This window comes from Prosopis cineraria, unplaced genomic scaffold, assembly GCF_029017545.1.
Source record: "Prosopis cineraria cultivar Desert tree isolate PC_DT_omini unplaced genomic scaffold, ASM2901754v1 PC2, whole genome shotgun sequence".
In the NCBI taxonomy this organism is placed as follows: domain Eukaryota; kingdom Viridiplantae; phylum Streptophyta; class Magnoliopsida; order Fabales; family Fabaceae; genus Prosopis; species Prosopis cineraria.
In genome coordinates this window covers 25,503,728-25,520,035 of record NW_026555333.1, presented here as the reverse complement: position 1 = coordinate 25,520,035, position 16,308 = coordinate 25,503,728, and the positions used below count along the sequence as shown (strand labels likewise).

General features: G+C 32.8%; 2 protein-coding genes across 2 annotated transcripts; one reads left to right on the top strand and one right to left on the bottom strand.

Annotated features, from left to right (window-relative positions):
- The first annotated feature begins 4,192 nt into the window (after positions 1-4,192).
- Positions 4,193-5,553, top strand: LOC129298587 (uncharacterized). Its single transcript, XM_054937011.1, has 2 exons — positions 4,193-4,551; positions 5,265-5,553. The coding sequence occupies exons 1-2, from the start codon at positions 4,310-4,312 to the stop codon at positions 5,392-5,394; spliced, it is 372 nt and encodes a 123-aa protein (XP_054792986.1). The 5' UTR covers positions 4,193-4,309; the 3' UTR covers positions 5,395-5,553.
- A 693-nt stretch (positions 5,554-6,246) lies between these two features.
- Positions 6,247-15,058, bottom strand: LOC129303138 (uncharacterized). Its single transcript, XM_054942233.1, has 14 exons — positions 14,674-15,058; positions 14,396-14,472; positions 13,607-13,801; positions 13,309-13,406; positions 12,822-13,015; positions 12,512-12,690; positions 11,569-11,910; positions 11,424-11,488; positions 10,103-10,151; positions 9,829-9,994; positions 8,890-8,974; positions 8,747-8,816; positions 7,428-7,568; positions 6,247-6,810 (listed from the first exon to the last, which is right to left on the bottom strand). The coding sequence occupies exons 1-14, from the start codon at positions 14,768-14,770 to the stop codon at positions 6,472-6,474; spliced, it is 2,097 nt and encodes a 698-aa protein (XP_054798208.1). The 5' UTR covers positions 14,771-15,058; the 3' UTR covers positions 6,247-6,471.
- Between the last annotated feature and the right edge of the window lie 1,250 nt (positions 15,059-16,308).

The following is a 16,308-nucleotide window of genomic DNA, read 5'->3' as shown; positions in this document are numbered from 1 at the left end:
GCTTACAAGGTTTGTAAGTGGTTGTAAGGTGAAATCAAGACCTGTGAATTCTTGTGTCTATACTATGGTTGCAAGTACCTTTGAAGCTTGTGATTTTAGTGAAAACTCTTAAGTGTAATCTAAAATGCTAGGTATTGGCCAAGTGGTTTGACTGAACTAGTATAAATATCTTGTGTCAAGTTTCTTCTTCTCTAAACTTCATTTGTTTTAAAAGTTTATTATTCAAACTTTGTTTTGATATAAAAGGAAATTGGAATGTATATATACCTCTTGCTAAATTTTCTTATAATAATAGCCATTATTCTAATATCTAAATGGCACCATTTGAAGCATTTTATGGGAGGGACTGGAGATCCCCTTTGTGTTGGGATGAGGTTAGTGAGAGAAGCATGCTAGGGCTTAATTAGTTGATGAGACCACTAAGAAAATACAATTAATTAAGAAATGACTGCTTATAACCCAAAGTAGGAAGAAGAGCTATGCCAATAAGAGAAAAAAGCCTCTAGAATTTGATCTTGGTGATTAGATCTTCCTAAGTGTAGGATTTTATGCATTAGGAGCATTTTGGTCATAAAATTTGACTTTTGAGAAAAATGTTTGAGAAAATTTATCAAGATGAATTTTTAGTCAAGAAAAATAATGGTCTAATTAGATTTCTCAAACTCATTTTATATTGAGAGTAATTAATTTTACAAGTTGACTAGTTTGGAAAGTTAAAGTTTTGAATTAACTTGTTTTCTTGCACTTAGACTAGGTCATTTTTTGCATGTGTAGGCTTATAATTTTTAGGCTATATAGCATGCTCCTAACCTCTTTTATGATGTCAAAATTTTTTTTATTATTTAATTTGCATTGTGCCACAAATTCAGGAATTAATTTTAATTAAAAATATAAATTATTATCCATATGCTTTGAACTTTGACCTTATATATCACATTTATTTGCGTAAGGTTACACACCTTGAATTTAGTACATGAGAACTATTGGATTGGAATACTAGATGAGTCAAGAGGCAAAACACTTGAGTTTTAGGGTGAAAGTACAAGCCTTACGTGGTCTTACACATATTGTACCACATTTTGATTCCACTCACTTTCTCTCTTAATTTTCCACTATCTTTAGTTTTATTTAATTCAATTTTCAAACCATATTCATCTGAATTTTCATCTATTTTACCATGGTAAATAGTAAAGTTACCCTAACTCATTTTTTTCACCCATTTTCTTAACATTAAAGTCGGGCCCATTTACCTTAGACTTGAATCAAGCTACCCTAATTTTATTTTGAGCATTCATTCTTCCATTCACTCTCATTTTTTTAGCCTCCATCCTTCTCCATTCTCTCTCTATTGTTCTTCATGTTCTTTATCTCCATCTCATCTTCTCTCCTTCATATCTCATGATCCAACCATCAAAATTCAAATTTGAATCCACCATTCTTCTTCTTCCACCTTAGTCTTCAAACCTGAAGCTTTATTTTCTTAGTTTGGCTTCAAAATTCTCAAGGTGTTTATGAGTATGGTTCAACCGTGGTGGAAGGATTGTGTTAAAATGGGTTCTAAGATGACTAGAAGCTAAGTCTACAAGGAGTGCTAGGAAGAAAGGATGTTAAAGGAGTTTTGAAGTACCTCAAGAAAGGTTAAGGGTTATGGCCACTCTCCATTAAACCTAAGCTGATGTAATCTTATTTTTAAAATTAGGAGCATTGTTATATGTTGTTTTTATTTATCAAAATTAGTATTTAACTTGTTAGTTTAGTGTTTTTTTTACTTGATTTCCCTTTGTATAATTGCTAGAAATTTTTTCCAATACATTGTAATCCATATAAATATATGTTTTATGTGTGTTAAATATGTCTTACATTGGCTATACATAAATGTGATTGGTTGGTGTTTGATAAAATTTCTTGTGTTTAAAATTATGCATTAGACTTACCATAAGTCGAGCTGCACATAAAGGGAACCTAAGAAGAATTTTGATCACATTGCACTTAACTAAGGAATTGATTAGGGACTTGTACAAAATTGTACAATGACTTGGTTAATTGAATTGGTTAGGAAGGCACACTTATACAAAATTGTGTAAGGGGTTTAATTTGATCAAGGAAGTAGAAATTAACTTAAGCCTAATTAAAAAGAATAGACAAGGAATCTAACATCCCACAACTCTTAGGACTCCACTTTAGAAATGTTTAAAACACTCCAATTTTCATTTCACTAGTTAAATAAGTTTTTAATTAAATCTATCCACTTAGTTTAATTAGCTAAAATCAATCAACTCTTGGTTAGTTTAGCTCACCAGTTTAACCTTAATTAACCTTAGTTAGCCTCCTTAGTGAAAAATGACCTAGGTTGTCACTACTACTATATTAGTGTTAGCTAAGCTATTTTGAAGTGTAAACGACATATGCTCTTAACAACATAGCAAGATATAATGCCAATTGGGCCATCTCTTGAGTCTAGTTGACCTAAACTTCATCCTAGTCCACTTCTAAAGTTATCCAAAAATCTAACAATCTCACTAATGGTCCAAAAGCACAAATAGTTCAATAAATGCTCAAATTTATTATTTTACCCTTGTTAAAACTTTAAAATTTCAAATTTAAAATTTGAGAATGTTACATAGTTAATTTTATATCATCTATCCATTCACTCTTCAAGTTACATGATGTTAAAACTTTTCCCTTACCTCTTGTGTGAAGACTATTAGAACCTACCACTTGTTGGATGATTCTCTTATTCATGAGTTAGTGAATCCCCTTTTTGGTAATATTGAGAAAGAGGAGTAGCTTTCGTGCTAATATCGTCATCTTTTTGGTTAGTCATAAATAATCATTGTAATATAAGACATGTGACGATGAAACCATTGTGCAACATGTTTAAGAACACATTTTTCATTACATATGATACAAAATATGAATGTGCAACAAGTGATGATGAAACCATTGTACATGACATAATTTATGGAACTTTCCCAAACACTAAAATAAGCATCATTGTTATATTCAAAGAACTATCCAAAACACAAACCCAAAATTCACAGAGACCAAACTTGATACCCATTAAGATTTCATATCATAGATTCCTGATCAACAAAAGTTCCATAAATCTTCATTTACCCTCTATTGAACAAACAATAAATGTTCCCTAAATCTTCATGTACCTAGTGTTCATTTACCCTCTTTTCATATCTTAGAAGTAAGTCTAAATCCTCTCACTCAATAAATGTCTTAATCACAACCATTAGATTTCATCAACATTTGAAAATTGTAAGCATCTCATCCAACTGGGGCCAAGGAGATATTGATTACATGAAAAGAATATATGAAGTAGAAAATTAAGAATGTCTCCATTATACTCAAACATAATTTTCTCCCTAATCGTTCTTATTATTCAATTAAATGTATGCAGATTCTCTATTATTGCTAACAACATATTTTGTGTTTTAATATTTAATTTTCATTTAAAGAACTCAGTTATAAATTTATTTGTATGATATTTCTCATAAAGTAAAAATAATAATTTATCAAAGATTCATTATATATATATATATATATATAATTAAAGGCTATCTAGATTTTACATGGATAATTTACTTTGATGCAATTTCCTCTTGCGGCAAAGTAGCAAAGAGATTTGTTAATAAAGATTAATCCAATTAGTAAAAGACTTAACTCAAATCGCAAAATCATAGGTTCAAATCCTGTTACAAATACACTATTTTTATTGATAGGCGATCTGCATATATCTTTATTAGTATTTTTTGACATATATATATATATATATATATTCTAGTCTTTGTAGGCTCTCAAAACTCACCCCATCTAAACATTTTTTGATTAAAAAAAGTAAAATAAAAAGTAGCATAAAGGGATTCAATTTATTTTTAAAAAAAAATCAAAAGATTGAGTTTTCAATTAAACAAAGGAAGTTAGAGAGTGCAAGAAGTTCTTCTTCAATGAATGAATATCTTTGTTGGCCAAGGGAAAAAAAAAAGTGCAAGTGGTCGGGCAAAAAAAAAAAGATAAAAAAAAAAACTCTGAGTGAGAGAGAGAGAGAGTGGGAGAGAGGGTTTTGTTTTGGGGGGGTGGTGGGGAGTGGCTGTGGCCTATGGGTCGCTTTCAATGAGAAAAAAATATCTGCGACCTCCAAAAACGTTATCCAGAGCTAAGAAGGGCGGCGTAGTAGAAGCCAATGAAGTCTCAGTTTGCTGCTGAAACAATATCATTAAAAGCTTCTCACACTTACAGACACAACACAGATTAATTACTCACTTAAGGAGATCTTTCCAATTTCATCCCAATTTTTCTAATGAACTCCATTTTGAAATTACACTTCTCTTCTTCTACCCTGCTTCTTAGAAGCAACCATACCAATCTGCCATGTCCTTTCGCCACCAATAATAATCTTCCCACAAGAACTGTTCATCAGAGCCTTCGCTTTGCTTCACAAAGCCCAGTTATGAGGAAGGCTCTTCCACATTCCTCTGTTATAATTGCAGCCTCCACTTCTCCTCCCAAGCCCCTCGACATGTCAGTCTTCCTCCAAACCAGGTCTGTTTCCTTCACCCCCTTCATCTAAAGAATCTCTCATCCTGGTGCATCTAATTAATGCTAATTATATATATGGAAAATAGAGTTGTTGATCCCTGTTTTTTTTTTTTTTTAGTATTTTGGTATTGGTTTCTATATTTGTTTTCCTCCTTCAAACTAAGTCTCATCAATATGTAATGTTAGTCTTTATTGTTATTGTCAAAGTTAAATCCATTAATGTATATCGGTTAATTCTATTTTTGAGTTAACAATATTATAATGACTGGAACATTGTATGAGTAAAACGGCTGCTAATTTTTTTGCTTGTCTATTATAATTGTCATGTCTTCTTCCCTTTGAAATTTCATTCATTATGAATTAAAGGATTTTGCTACTTTTCTTTTTTTGGCTTAGTACTTATGTTTTATACAACTCAACATAATTTTAATAAGCCACATCAGAAGTAACAGTGTTTATATATGCGTTAACTATTATTAAGTCTTTATACTCATATTTAAAAATATAAGGCTAACATTGCAAACATATCAAATTTAAGGATTTGTAGCAACGGAAAAATAAAAAAAAAACACAGGGATTAATACCAAAATACATTAAAAGTATCGAAACCAACAATTGTATTTTTTTTCTTGTATGTATTTTTTTAAGAAAAAACTCGGAGATTCTCTAAAATGCTTATTAATTAATTAAGTGTATATTTTTATTTTCCATTGCAGTGCTCTGCTTCTCTGCCTATACTTCACAGCAAATTTCATAGTGCCAGAGCTCATCTCCAAGTATTTCGGATTTGACAAGGTAAAAGAAGATCAGAATGTTAACGATGTAAATGCAACCGAAGAGAGGTAGACTGGCATATGCTAAGTTCACTTCAAATGCAAATTCTTTTTTTTTTTTTAACTTGTGGTGTTTAGCTGTTTATGTACCAATGCAAGATTAAGATTGGTGTTATTATGAAAGTCTTTAGCATTATTTATCTATGGAAATTACCTTATGATTTTTTTCCTATTCAAAAGTAACACAAAAGGGAGTACGCTAGTTTTACACACACATTCCCCCCCCCCCCCCCTCTTATAGGACATCTTCTAGAGAAAAAAAAAAAAAAAAAAGTTTGTCCTTAATACAAAGCACAAGGAAGTTTAATTCATGAATTAATAGTCATCTCATGATTTCAATGAAGTAATCGAAAGCACTTTATAAAAAAGATCAGAAAAGTGCAAGTGTGTCTATAATTAGTGAATAAACAGAAGATATGCAAATATTTGTTGATTTTGTGGTCTTGTACACAAAAGATAAACTCATTAAAATATTACATTATACTCCTTATTACAAAACACTTTTTAGTTGTATTATAAGACGCTTAACTAGCTATGTAAAGCATTAATTATTTTGATATTCCTTTACTAACATTCGGCAGTACCGAAACAAAATGTCTCAACGTACATGACACTTTGTTGATTTGATCATGCATCTTGAATAAAAAAAATTCTTTTCGGTAATATTTTATTGCGAGACCCCTTACAAGTTACCGTAAACATGATCAATCTTTGGTGATTTGATCGTTTTTACTAAGAAAAACTAATTCAAAGATATTAAATTACATTGTACATTTACACTGCAGGAACTTTTAGAATATTCCTTTTATAAATCTCATAAAACCAAATCAACACCGCTAATTCAAACTTATAAAAGACAAGAGGCTAAAATCTTGAATTCCTTTTGTGATTAGACGAGTATTATACACTAAAAGAACTCAGCAATTGAGTTTCCCGAAAAAAAAAAAAACCAAAGAAAGAAAGAGAGAGAGAGAGAGAGAGAGAGAGAGAGAAGGGAAATTTACAGTTACCCGGTGGAAGAGGTAATTAAAAAAAAAATTAAAAGGAAAAGCATGTTGTTCTTGCTCATCCTCAATGAAATGAAGAAAGCTCAAGAGAGCTTTGCCGAAACGACTGTCTGATTACTCGCGGGACTGGGAGATTTCCCTGATGGGGAAATGTCTCTGAATTTTAAAGATTTCTTTGAAAATACAGATGACTTGCTGTCGAAGAAACTTGAAAAAGATTGCCGAATCGGGTTGTCTTCGGAGTCTATCATGTCTTCAGAGCCAGGTTTTTTCCAAGGTTTATCTTTGCCACTGAAGATAAAGCCTAGCCTCTTAAACCGACGCTTCAATTCGCCGGTAGTTTTAGCTGATTCTTCTGCTTGCTTCATCATCGTTAGCGCTTCCTCAGGATTTGTTAACATTGTTTCCACTGTTTGATATACCTAAATACCAGGAACATAACCATTAAATATTGATATACTTATAGCAACATGCCTTCAGAGATCAATTTTCAATCCCACGGGTTTACAGGTGGAGGTATTTTACAAAGAAAACTCTTACAATTTGATCAGACCAACAAAGTTACTCCTATATGCCAGACTATATATCATTAGTCTTGGCATAGATTAAAGAGAAAAGGCCCTTTTATTTACTGGAAATGATGTCCATGAAATGGAATAAAAAAAAAAAAGACAAATAAAATGATCATAATAGAGAGGAAAGATAAGTCAACCATATTTATGAAAGAAGAGGATAATTTAGTTCGTAAGATCTGAGGTTTGTGAAGGATGCAATAATTTTCAATGTTGTGATATTGAAATATTTAGTTTTATCACACTTCCCATAAAAGGAGGGTGATGTAGTTCATTTTTGTCTTCATTTTTTATTTCATCCCATTCTCATCCTTTCCAACAACCAAAGGAGACCAAAATTTCTGAAGTTCACTACGCCAGAAACAAATCGGCTATTTCACCAAGGCGTCAACTCGAAATAGTTTATCAGACCTTTCAGAGCATCTACATTGCATTGTGAACTAAGCCGTTATTCCACAAGCACTGACCTGGCATAGTTCATCAATTTTCTCACTCCAAGTGCTGCTTTGACAGGTGACAACTAGGTACTCCTTGCAGTCATAGAACAACTTTGAGAAATCACTGCTACCAGACAGCAAAGGCTCAGCGATTGCAAATCCTAAACCAAGCTGCGTAAACCAAGCAGAGAATATGGTTAACATAGTACATTAGTGATTCTATCGTCTGACATGAATTTTTATATTTTTGCATCCACATAACTGCAGTCTAGTCAACATGCTTGAAGAATGAAAAAAACAGGCTGAACTTCTATCACAAAGGTACACATGATCGCATAACCATAAACATTATGATATTCCTCTCAAGTGGTTCAAGACCTTGTGTCAAAATTCCTCACTTTACAATTTTTAGAAAACTATGGCCTTACTTTGCAACTGTATTTAACACTACCCGAAAATGGTCTAATGTCGGGGGTCATTTTTTCATCCTGTCACCTTTAATGACGTGAAATAGAGGCACCTCCTTTCCTTAATCCAAAAAGTTGGGATCTACAGTGATACTAGGAAGTTATTCAAGAGGTGCAAATGTTATTCTTTGCAAACAAATATACTGAAGGTTTCACATATAAAGTATTTATTTTGATTCCCTCATTAGAAGACATACTACAGTGCTAATTTATTTTGTAACTTCCAGCTATTATATGGAGTTTATCTCGAGAATCACTTCAATAAGTTTAACATGCAGGCATAAACTAAAATAACATGAAATATTCTTTTGATTTTGTATCTATTGTTGAGCTGTTAAAAGGTAAACCTGCACTTTGCAGGTATAGAAAATCTACAGGAAAACAGGAAATAGTGCTTGATGGAGACTTGTTTCATTGGCATGACAGTCTAACCACTCAGCCCTACTGTTAGATCTCACATTAAAAGAAAATGTTTAACCAACAAAAAATTGGTCTAATTAATAAGGATTGGACCTATAACCCACAAAGTCATGGGAACAAATCCTGTTACTAATGTAAGAACCTTATTGGTGAGCGATCTGTAAGTGCCTTTATAAATGTTAACTGAACCTAAAGGTATACCTTGGCCCTGATCAGTTCTTAGAACCCAACTCACCCAAATTTTTTACCAAAAAATAAAAAATTTGTGTAACTCTTAATTGGCTCCATCATGCCAAGCCTACCACATCTTCCAACCATCAGATATTTGCAAAAATAGGTGAATTAAATAAAAGAATAATTTACCCAACTATTTTGAATATTATAACTACTTTGAAAGATTGTTGATAATGGCTGGCAACTATTTTCTATCCCCATCATGGGAAACCAAAATAAAGAACTCACCAAAGAAACAAACAATTGTTTAAAAAGTTCGGAAGGCTGGATGTCCTCAAAAGCACGTAGGATGCCCTCCCTACAAACGAATGTAAACAGTATTCAAGTTAGATAGCTTCAACTATAAAAGCCAAACTAATACTTAGACTTACACTGCCAAATCCTCATCAAAAAGAGGTGTCTGTTTAACAGCTGGTACAGGTTTAGATGTTCCCCACAGTTCGCGCCACAAATTACCTGCCATGAACATGCAATGAAGTTTCCTGATATGACATGACATTATTTGAAATGATCCCAGAAGATCAATGAAGGGTTAAGAAATAGCGAAAAGAAAAATGAATGTCCAATCCACATGAAGTTAACAACGATACAAATTGTGACACATAAAACTCCAGAAGACAGGGCAAGAAATATACTATAGCTTTTGAATTTCATACATATATATATATATATATATATTAATATAAAACCTTCACTAAAGTGGAGAAACAGTAAGAGAAACAATTGAACCAGTTAAGAGATTGACTGGATAGATATCCTACCTTTAGAGTAACACAAGAAAAAGAGAACAGAGTTATGGAGAGAGTGGAGACACAACCCCTTCTCCAAGGAGATAGGCAGTGTTTATGGGATTGCTTGGCAAAGGCCTAGACACATGTTAGTTACATTATGCAATAGCCAACTGAATCTCACAAGAAAATAAATTAATAAATTTCTTATTCCATTCCATTGATAAGAGAAATATAAGATTCTTTCCATGTTCTCTTCAATTAGGAATTAAGATAAGGCCAAACAAGCTGAGTTTAAATCATAAAAGTGCCAAAATAATTCTGGCATAAACAGCGTGTAGTATGGTAATCTCAGCAGGCCTTTCTTGACAGCTGAGCAAATTACAACGTCTAGCAAGATCTACGTAAATCATATAAGCATTACTCACATCTTTTTCTCACTGCAGACAAGGTGCAAAGAAGTAATAGTTTAGGTCCAAGCAGAAACATTCACAATCTTATGTGATGGTGATTTTTCAACCACAAAAATTAGCAGCTGCAGAAATAAGCAAGAATAAATTATTAAAAAATATGGTACCGCACCTTCTTTTTGCATTCGCTGACTTAGCTGACCTCTGATGGACAATGACTCACCAGAGTCACCAACATCAGAAGAATCTTTAGCCTCAGTATTTTGTTCACATTCTGACCAATCAGGAGGAGAGTGCCATCTCACAAAATCTTCCAAAATACAACCAGGGTTGGCTGCCTAAATCATGCTAGTAAGTAAAAAGTAATCAGATAAAACAATAGACATGTTCAAATTGTCACGTGTATTTAGATTTTTGGTAAAGTTCACTTCAAGGGAAGGCTTGACCTTGAAAGCCTGCATATCTGATAGAAGTTGAGAGCACCCAGCACCAACACTGATCATATAAGATAAGAAAACTTATCAAGAAATACCCAAGTGACACAATTTTAAGTTATTATATTTTCAATGAAATAAAATGTAAACTATCCTTTATGGATCAATTATAGATGCCCGAGCCAATCTTAAAAGTTGCACATGTTGTAAGAAATAGATGCATGATTATCAATACATCACAACATAAAATTTTATACTACCAGTTGATCGCAAGAAGAATCGCGTTTGTTACAAAGCAAAAAGGGAATTGACATGCCAAGCACCAAGACTTCACCATTTTTATGCCACAAGAAAGGAAGACCCATTGTTAACGTGAGTTGGATGTGTGAGTGCGTGCGTGTATGTATAAACAAAAGTCATCTTAGAAATAAGACTTCAATGCAAAACATCATAAACTCCACTTTTTTTAACATCTACTCCTATGGAATATAATTGACTCAGAAGATATTCATAAAAAAATTTTGCTAATGTAGAAAAGACAAAGTAGAACTGCGAAAAAGAATTGCTACATGAAGACAGGGAAAGGAAGAAAAGGCCAGTTATACAGCAGCAAATGATATACTATTTCAGCCTTGTTGAAAATCTAAAAACCTCTTAAAAGTCTCTTTCAGTAAACATTAATGGTGCCAAAAATAGAATGCTATCTCACAAAAGGTAGAACGACATGTGGGTTCAGTTCATGTAATCTGATTATAAACTTCTAAAACAAAATAATCTACCGCTCATTGTTTCCTAACTAGAATAATATATACCTAATTATAAGGCTGTCTTATTTGCATCCTGCGACATTTACAAGGGCAAAAGAACTAACTTGAACAATTACTATATCATTACATGACCACCGTCACCGTTGATCATACAAAGAGAAGATCTTGCAATTTTTTGACCCATGTAAAACAAAAAGCAAAGACCCAGTGGTGATTGGCTCAAGCATGGGGGTGAAAACTTTTCAATATACATATCAGATGACAAGATTGATCAACAGTAACAATCTAATACAAGGAAGCAATACCATAATTTCAGCATTCTCTCATAACAGTACTTGAGCCAAGTATCTTTTTCTTTTATTTTTAATTTGCGTTAGCAGGAAGAATAAAACTAAACTGGAATTGCATTCTGAAAGAAAGGAACTTATGACTGTTAAAACTAAGTCACAAAGCTTTAATTTGAGATATATGCAAGTGACTTTAGGTTTCATTTCGTGTATGTTATATATAGGTTTAGATCTTAACAAAATAAACTGGGTCAGATGGATCTCAGTTAGTGAACAAACCTCCCAGTCCGCAACACAAACTCCTCTGTTTCTTTGATTAGATCTTCGGTAAGCAAAGGTCCTTCCTATATGTTAATGTTAAAAAGATTTCAATTATAGGAGCAACATGAAATGGGTACTTGTTTAGTGCAGTAATCAAACCAACCTGCATGATCGGAGAGTACACAGGCTCGCCAGTTTCTAGCAATGTCAGATCCCCTGATGGGCGATCGGCACCCAGTCGAAGAACAAGCTCCCCTGTATTTAATCTAGCATATAAAACAGGGGCTTTAGGAATGCTATCACGATGGTCCATTGATTCTGTGGTAATTGAACTGCTTTCCATCAAAGAGTCCAGAGATTCAGTGGCAATATAGCGGCGCCTTTTCCGAGAGATGCAACAATTAATTACTTGAAATTGTTGGTATAGAAGACATGACCTAAGATCTGGAATTTCATCCAGAGGCACACCAGGTATGTGTTGCTCCTCAGACCAAAGTTTTTTCAGCTGCATAAAAGGAGGGGAAATAATTACTTACAGCGGCAAATTAAGGCAAAAAATAAATAAATAAAACACTAGAACTACTGCATCCTTAATCAGTTCAAATTACAACTTCAAACCAGAAACTCAAATGGCAAAACTTTCTTTGCCATTCATGAATAGAATGGTGAAAATAAGTTTATCAAAAAAAGAATGATGAAAAATAAAATGCTACACTTTCCAACTTGTCATGATCAAAAAGCATTGAGAAGTTTTCAAAAGGAGTTTGGATGCTCAATGAACATAATATTAACCAAATGTGTGCTTGTTTAGTTTACTCAGTCTTTATTTGCCATCAAAGAAAGAGAGGGGGAAGTGGAAAGAGAATATATTAGACCTAGCGAAAAAGATAAGACAACATTGTCCAAAAACACATATGATAACAAGGGGGGTAAAGCATTTACAACACCTCAAAAACCAAAAAGAGAAATAAACATTTACTATAGCAGGATACAACAGATCATAAATCATAAGGATCAGGAAAGAAAATTAAAACTATAATTTCAGATTGATCGCAAATTGTTCATACAATATGACAAACAACAATCTTTTATTGATTTTAACATACTTCAACAACAACACTGCACCAAAACAAAGCCATTTTTTGAAGGCTTCTGAAGTTTCCAATGATTTCCGCTAGCTTGACAACAATGCTTTCAGGAGGGGCCCCATGAATATCTCTTGACAAAGATGCTATGGAATTTTCCTCTGATTTAGAGTTGATCTTCCTCTTGAGGAATTCTCCCTCTGCGAATATCTTGCAAATATTACCACGGAAGTGAAAGATCACCACATAAAGCATTAAGAAATTTATATCTTGACAAAGAAGTTCATTAATACAATTACGTTATCAGCAAGCCACCTTAACATCCATATACCTGGATCAAACAGAGAATTAATCAAGAAACCAATTTTTTCATCTTTAATAAAGTCAATGGCAAGTTTCTCGTCCTTTTCACCGAGCACTAAAGCCTTCATTGCTTGGAGACTTAAGCCCCCCTTGTCTCCGGCAGGAGAAGAATTTGCAGATGAAGCTGTGAAATCCTTAACTGACCTTGTTCTCCTCCCATCCCTGGAAAAAAAGTTCTGCAACTTTCAGAGAATGGTCTATTTGTATCAGAAGATGAAAATCTTTATGAACTATGGAAACAATTTAATAATCTTTCTCTTCAAAATAAATTGCGTCTATTATTCATATTCATGTGAGATTCAACAAAGTTCTACATTGGCTGTTGGGGGTTTGGAACCAGCTATAAACATAGGGAGAGTTTTTCAAAATAAATTGCAACAGTAAATAATTTAGTATAATAAGAAGTGGCAGCCTAATGGGCCGGAAAATGTTAAAAGTGAGACAGTATAACTTACTCCACAGCTACTGCCAACTGCCTCAGCACAGATGATGGAGGAATGGGGTCTTTTGTTGCAGCAATCAAGCCTTCAACTGTGGGTGTTGCTTCAGAAGCCTAAATTTTTTTTTTTTTTTTAGCATACATCATCAAAGCAACCCATTTGTATAATTGAATCATTTAATGAATACAAACATGCCAATATTCTTTTCTCAAAGAACTTAACAGCCACTTAACGATGAGATTAGTTTATGTGCACTCAATATCACTAACAGAAGCATAAATCCCTGAATTAAAAATGTTTAAATTCCTCTTACCTTGCTTTCAATATCATTTTTCATATTCAAGATGTACAGATTTTCATCATAAAATGGAAAAGTCATTGTTGTATCTCCAACTTTATCCGTGTCTTCAACCTCCTTTCTCCCTATCCGAATGTTTTTTATTTTATCTTGCCAATCCTGCTTTATACTTATGTGTGGAGGTCTCCACTTTTTCAAATCGCTGCGCAGCTGCACCATCAGAATCCAACACTAGTGTAAGAATTTAGTGTTCCATTTAGGATCGATGTTGCCTAATAACTATCTAGACAGAACAACAAATACAAATAAACGTGTCTCAATCATCATGAAGCTAAGAGACATTTCAGGGTGGAACTATCACTGGTTGGAAATTAGCATCCTAACAAATCAGGAGACTGCTACCAAATACTTTTACAATAATTTTAGTGGGGATTGGGAAAGATTCTTCATGCTTTGTCAGAAACCCTTTGTGTGTGTGTGTGTGTGTGTGTGTGTGGGGAGGGGGAGTGGGGGAACCTGATCAGGCTTTTCAATTCCTATTTGATATTCAATTTAAACATCATAAAAACAAACAATTCTACATTTAGTCGGTGATCAAAATGCACTATCATGCTGCCACAGCCAGAAAAGCAAATGTAAATGCTCGGCCTGAGAATTTAAGAAGTCGGATACTGCGTTGCAAAAATTTTTTTTTTTTTATTTGTTAGTAAGGACCCGAGTTTATAGATAATAGTAAAATGCTTCTTCTATGTCGAAATTCAAAACAGCCAACAGGCGGACAAGGATCACTCTAATTGTCATTACCTTTGACTCGCCCTCACTCCGAGGAGATTCTTCTTTTTCTTCCCTTGTCAAATTGTTGGGCGATTGTTTATCAGGATCTTCACGGATCAACAATTGGGTTAGCGCTAATAGATAATAATTAGATTTTCCCAAAATGAACAAAAAAAATTAGCCAAAGAAATTTTGGAAAAGGAAAAAATTGGAAAGAAGGGTGGCAACAATATACAAGAAACGATTACGACAAACTTCTAATGGAAAATGCCGAAAATGAACAAGTGTATGTGTCAGCAGAGTAAAACCTCGATCAGATTTCAAGTCCGATAGAACACGTTCCGCTTTCGCAGCCGCAGAATGAAGCGCAGTCCTCGCTTTGGAAACAAAGGAGGGCGTCTCCATTTCCTACGCAAGTGGTGCGGAGGATAAGGCCGACTCAGTTTCTCTCTCTATCAAGTGTCCAACACTAGAAGAAAGGGAAAAGAGCCGCAGTTGTGGAAACTAGAAACTGATTTGTACTTTCAGTGAGAAGAATCAGAACAAATCTGAGTCCAAAAAAGACTAGGAAGGAAGCTCAAGCTATGGCTATGGCTGATGAAACTGTTGATCGAACAAGAAGCAGAGAAAGGGTAAGCGAATATCACAAATCACAAAAACAGAATTCAGAATCGCGCTGTTAAAAATAGCTGCGACACTGAATCTGAAACTTCTATTATTGTTAATTTTAAATTTAAAATATACATATTTTTAAATATTTAGTTGCGCAATTGCCGGCCTTGAATTCGTTTTCAAGAAATTCATGCTTGCCAAGTCCTGAGTGAGTGAGATTAGGCATGCAAGCACTTACGACTTACGAGTAATGGTGTACGTGAAATTTCGGTCAAAAGAAAAAACATTTCATGCCATTAATATTAATAGAGTTAATATGCATTGAAAAAAATAAAATTCCTTTTGTGGAGACTTCATATTTTTTAAATAAAAAAATGTTATTTCCAATCCCCTGATCTCATTTAATAGTACATCATAGAGTAAAATATTCTGACTTTCCCTTCATTTTATCTTAATTACATATATCTCTATTCAATTTTTTAAACTTATAAAGAAACTCCCTTAATATGAATGATTATAAAACACAAAAAAATTTTATATTTTTAATATTTTATTTTCATTTATCTAACCATTAGTTGACTATTAAGTTACATATGTTAAACTAAAATATTCCTATTTAAATATATATATATATATAGGATAGAAAAAGTAAACAATTAGATCATAAAAGCAAATTAATAATTTTAAAATTTTTAACATAATTAAAAATAAAAAAAGTATTTTATAATCTTTAACAACACATTCCTAACCATGCTAATGACTAGCCTAAAGTATAGGTTTTAAAAATAGAGAAAAGACCATTGTAATTTTAGCAAAATGGAAGGGTTGTTATTGTATTTGCCCCTATAGAATATTAGACAAATGTATTTGTATCTGAAAAAATTGGAATGGTGGACATAGGAAGATAAGTTTGATAACTGATTTATTGTAAAATGATAATGATAATGATAGATAAATCTTTCTAAAATAGGCAAATGATAATTTGATCTCTTTAAATGTGATAATGACATGAGGTCTTAAAAAAATTTTTTGAGATTAAATTTTTATGTAAAATTATTTTAGTATCTCTCTATAACTAATTTTATATAATTCGCAAGTTTTATATAAGTATTTACAATTTTGATTTCATTGATAACTAAAACAATTTAAAAAAAATTATAACTTTCTATCAGTAAAATTCAACGGATTTTATATTATTTATAAATTTGGTATAAATATTTGCAAATTTAATTATATCAATAATTAAAATGATTTAAAAAATCACAACTTTGGTGTACTGAAATAATTTTATAAATAAATTAAATTTAATCTCAAAGAAGTCCATTGAGATT

Bases quoted from the DNA above. Each gene is read 5' to 3' on its own strand.
- LOC129298587 (XM_054937011.1), top strand. From the start codon at position 4,310: ATGAACTCCATTTTGAAATTACACTTCTCTTCTTCTACCCTGCTTCTT. The intron at 4,552-5,264 runs GTCTGTTTCCTT...TTTCCATTGCAG, and splicing joins TCAGTCTTCCTCCAAACCAG to TGCTCTGCTTCTCTGCCTAT.
- LOC129303138 (XM_054942233.1), bottom strand. From the start codon at position 14,770: ATGGAGACGCCCTCCTTTGTTTCCAAAGCGAGGACTGCGCTTCATTCT. The intron at 13,016-13,308 runs GTAAGTTATACT...CTTTTTTTCCAG, and splicing joins CAGTTGGCAGTAGCTGTGGA to GGATGGGAGGAGAACAAGGT. The intron at 11,489-11,568 runs GTTGGTTTGATT...ATTAACATATAG, and splicing joins TGTACTCTCCGATCATGCAG to GAAGGACCTTTGCTTACCGA.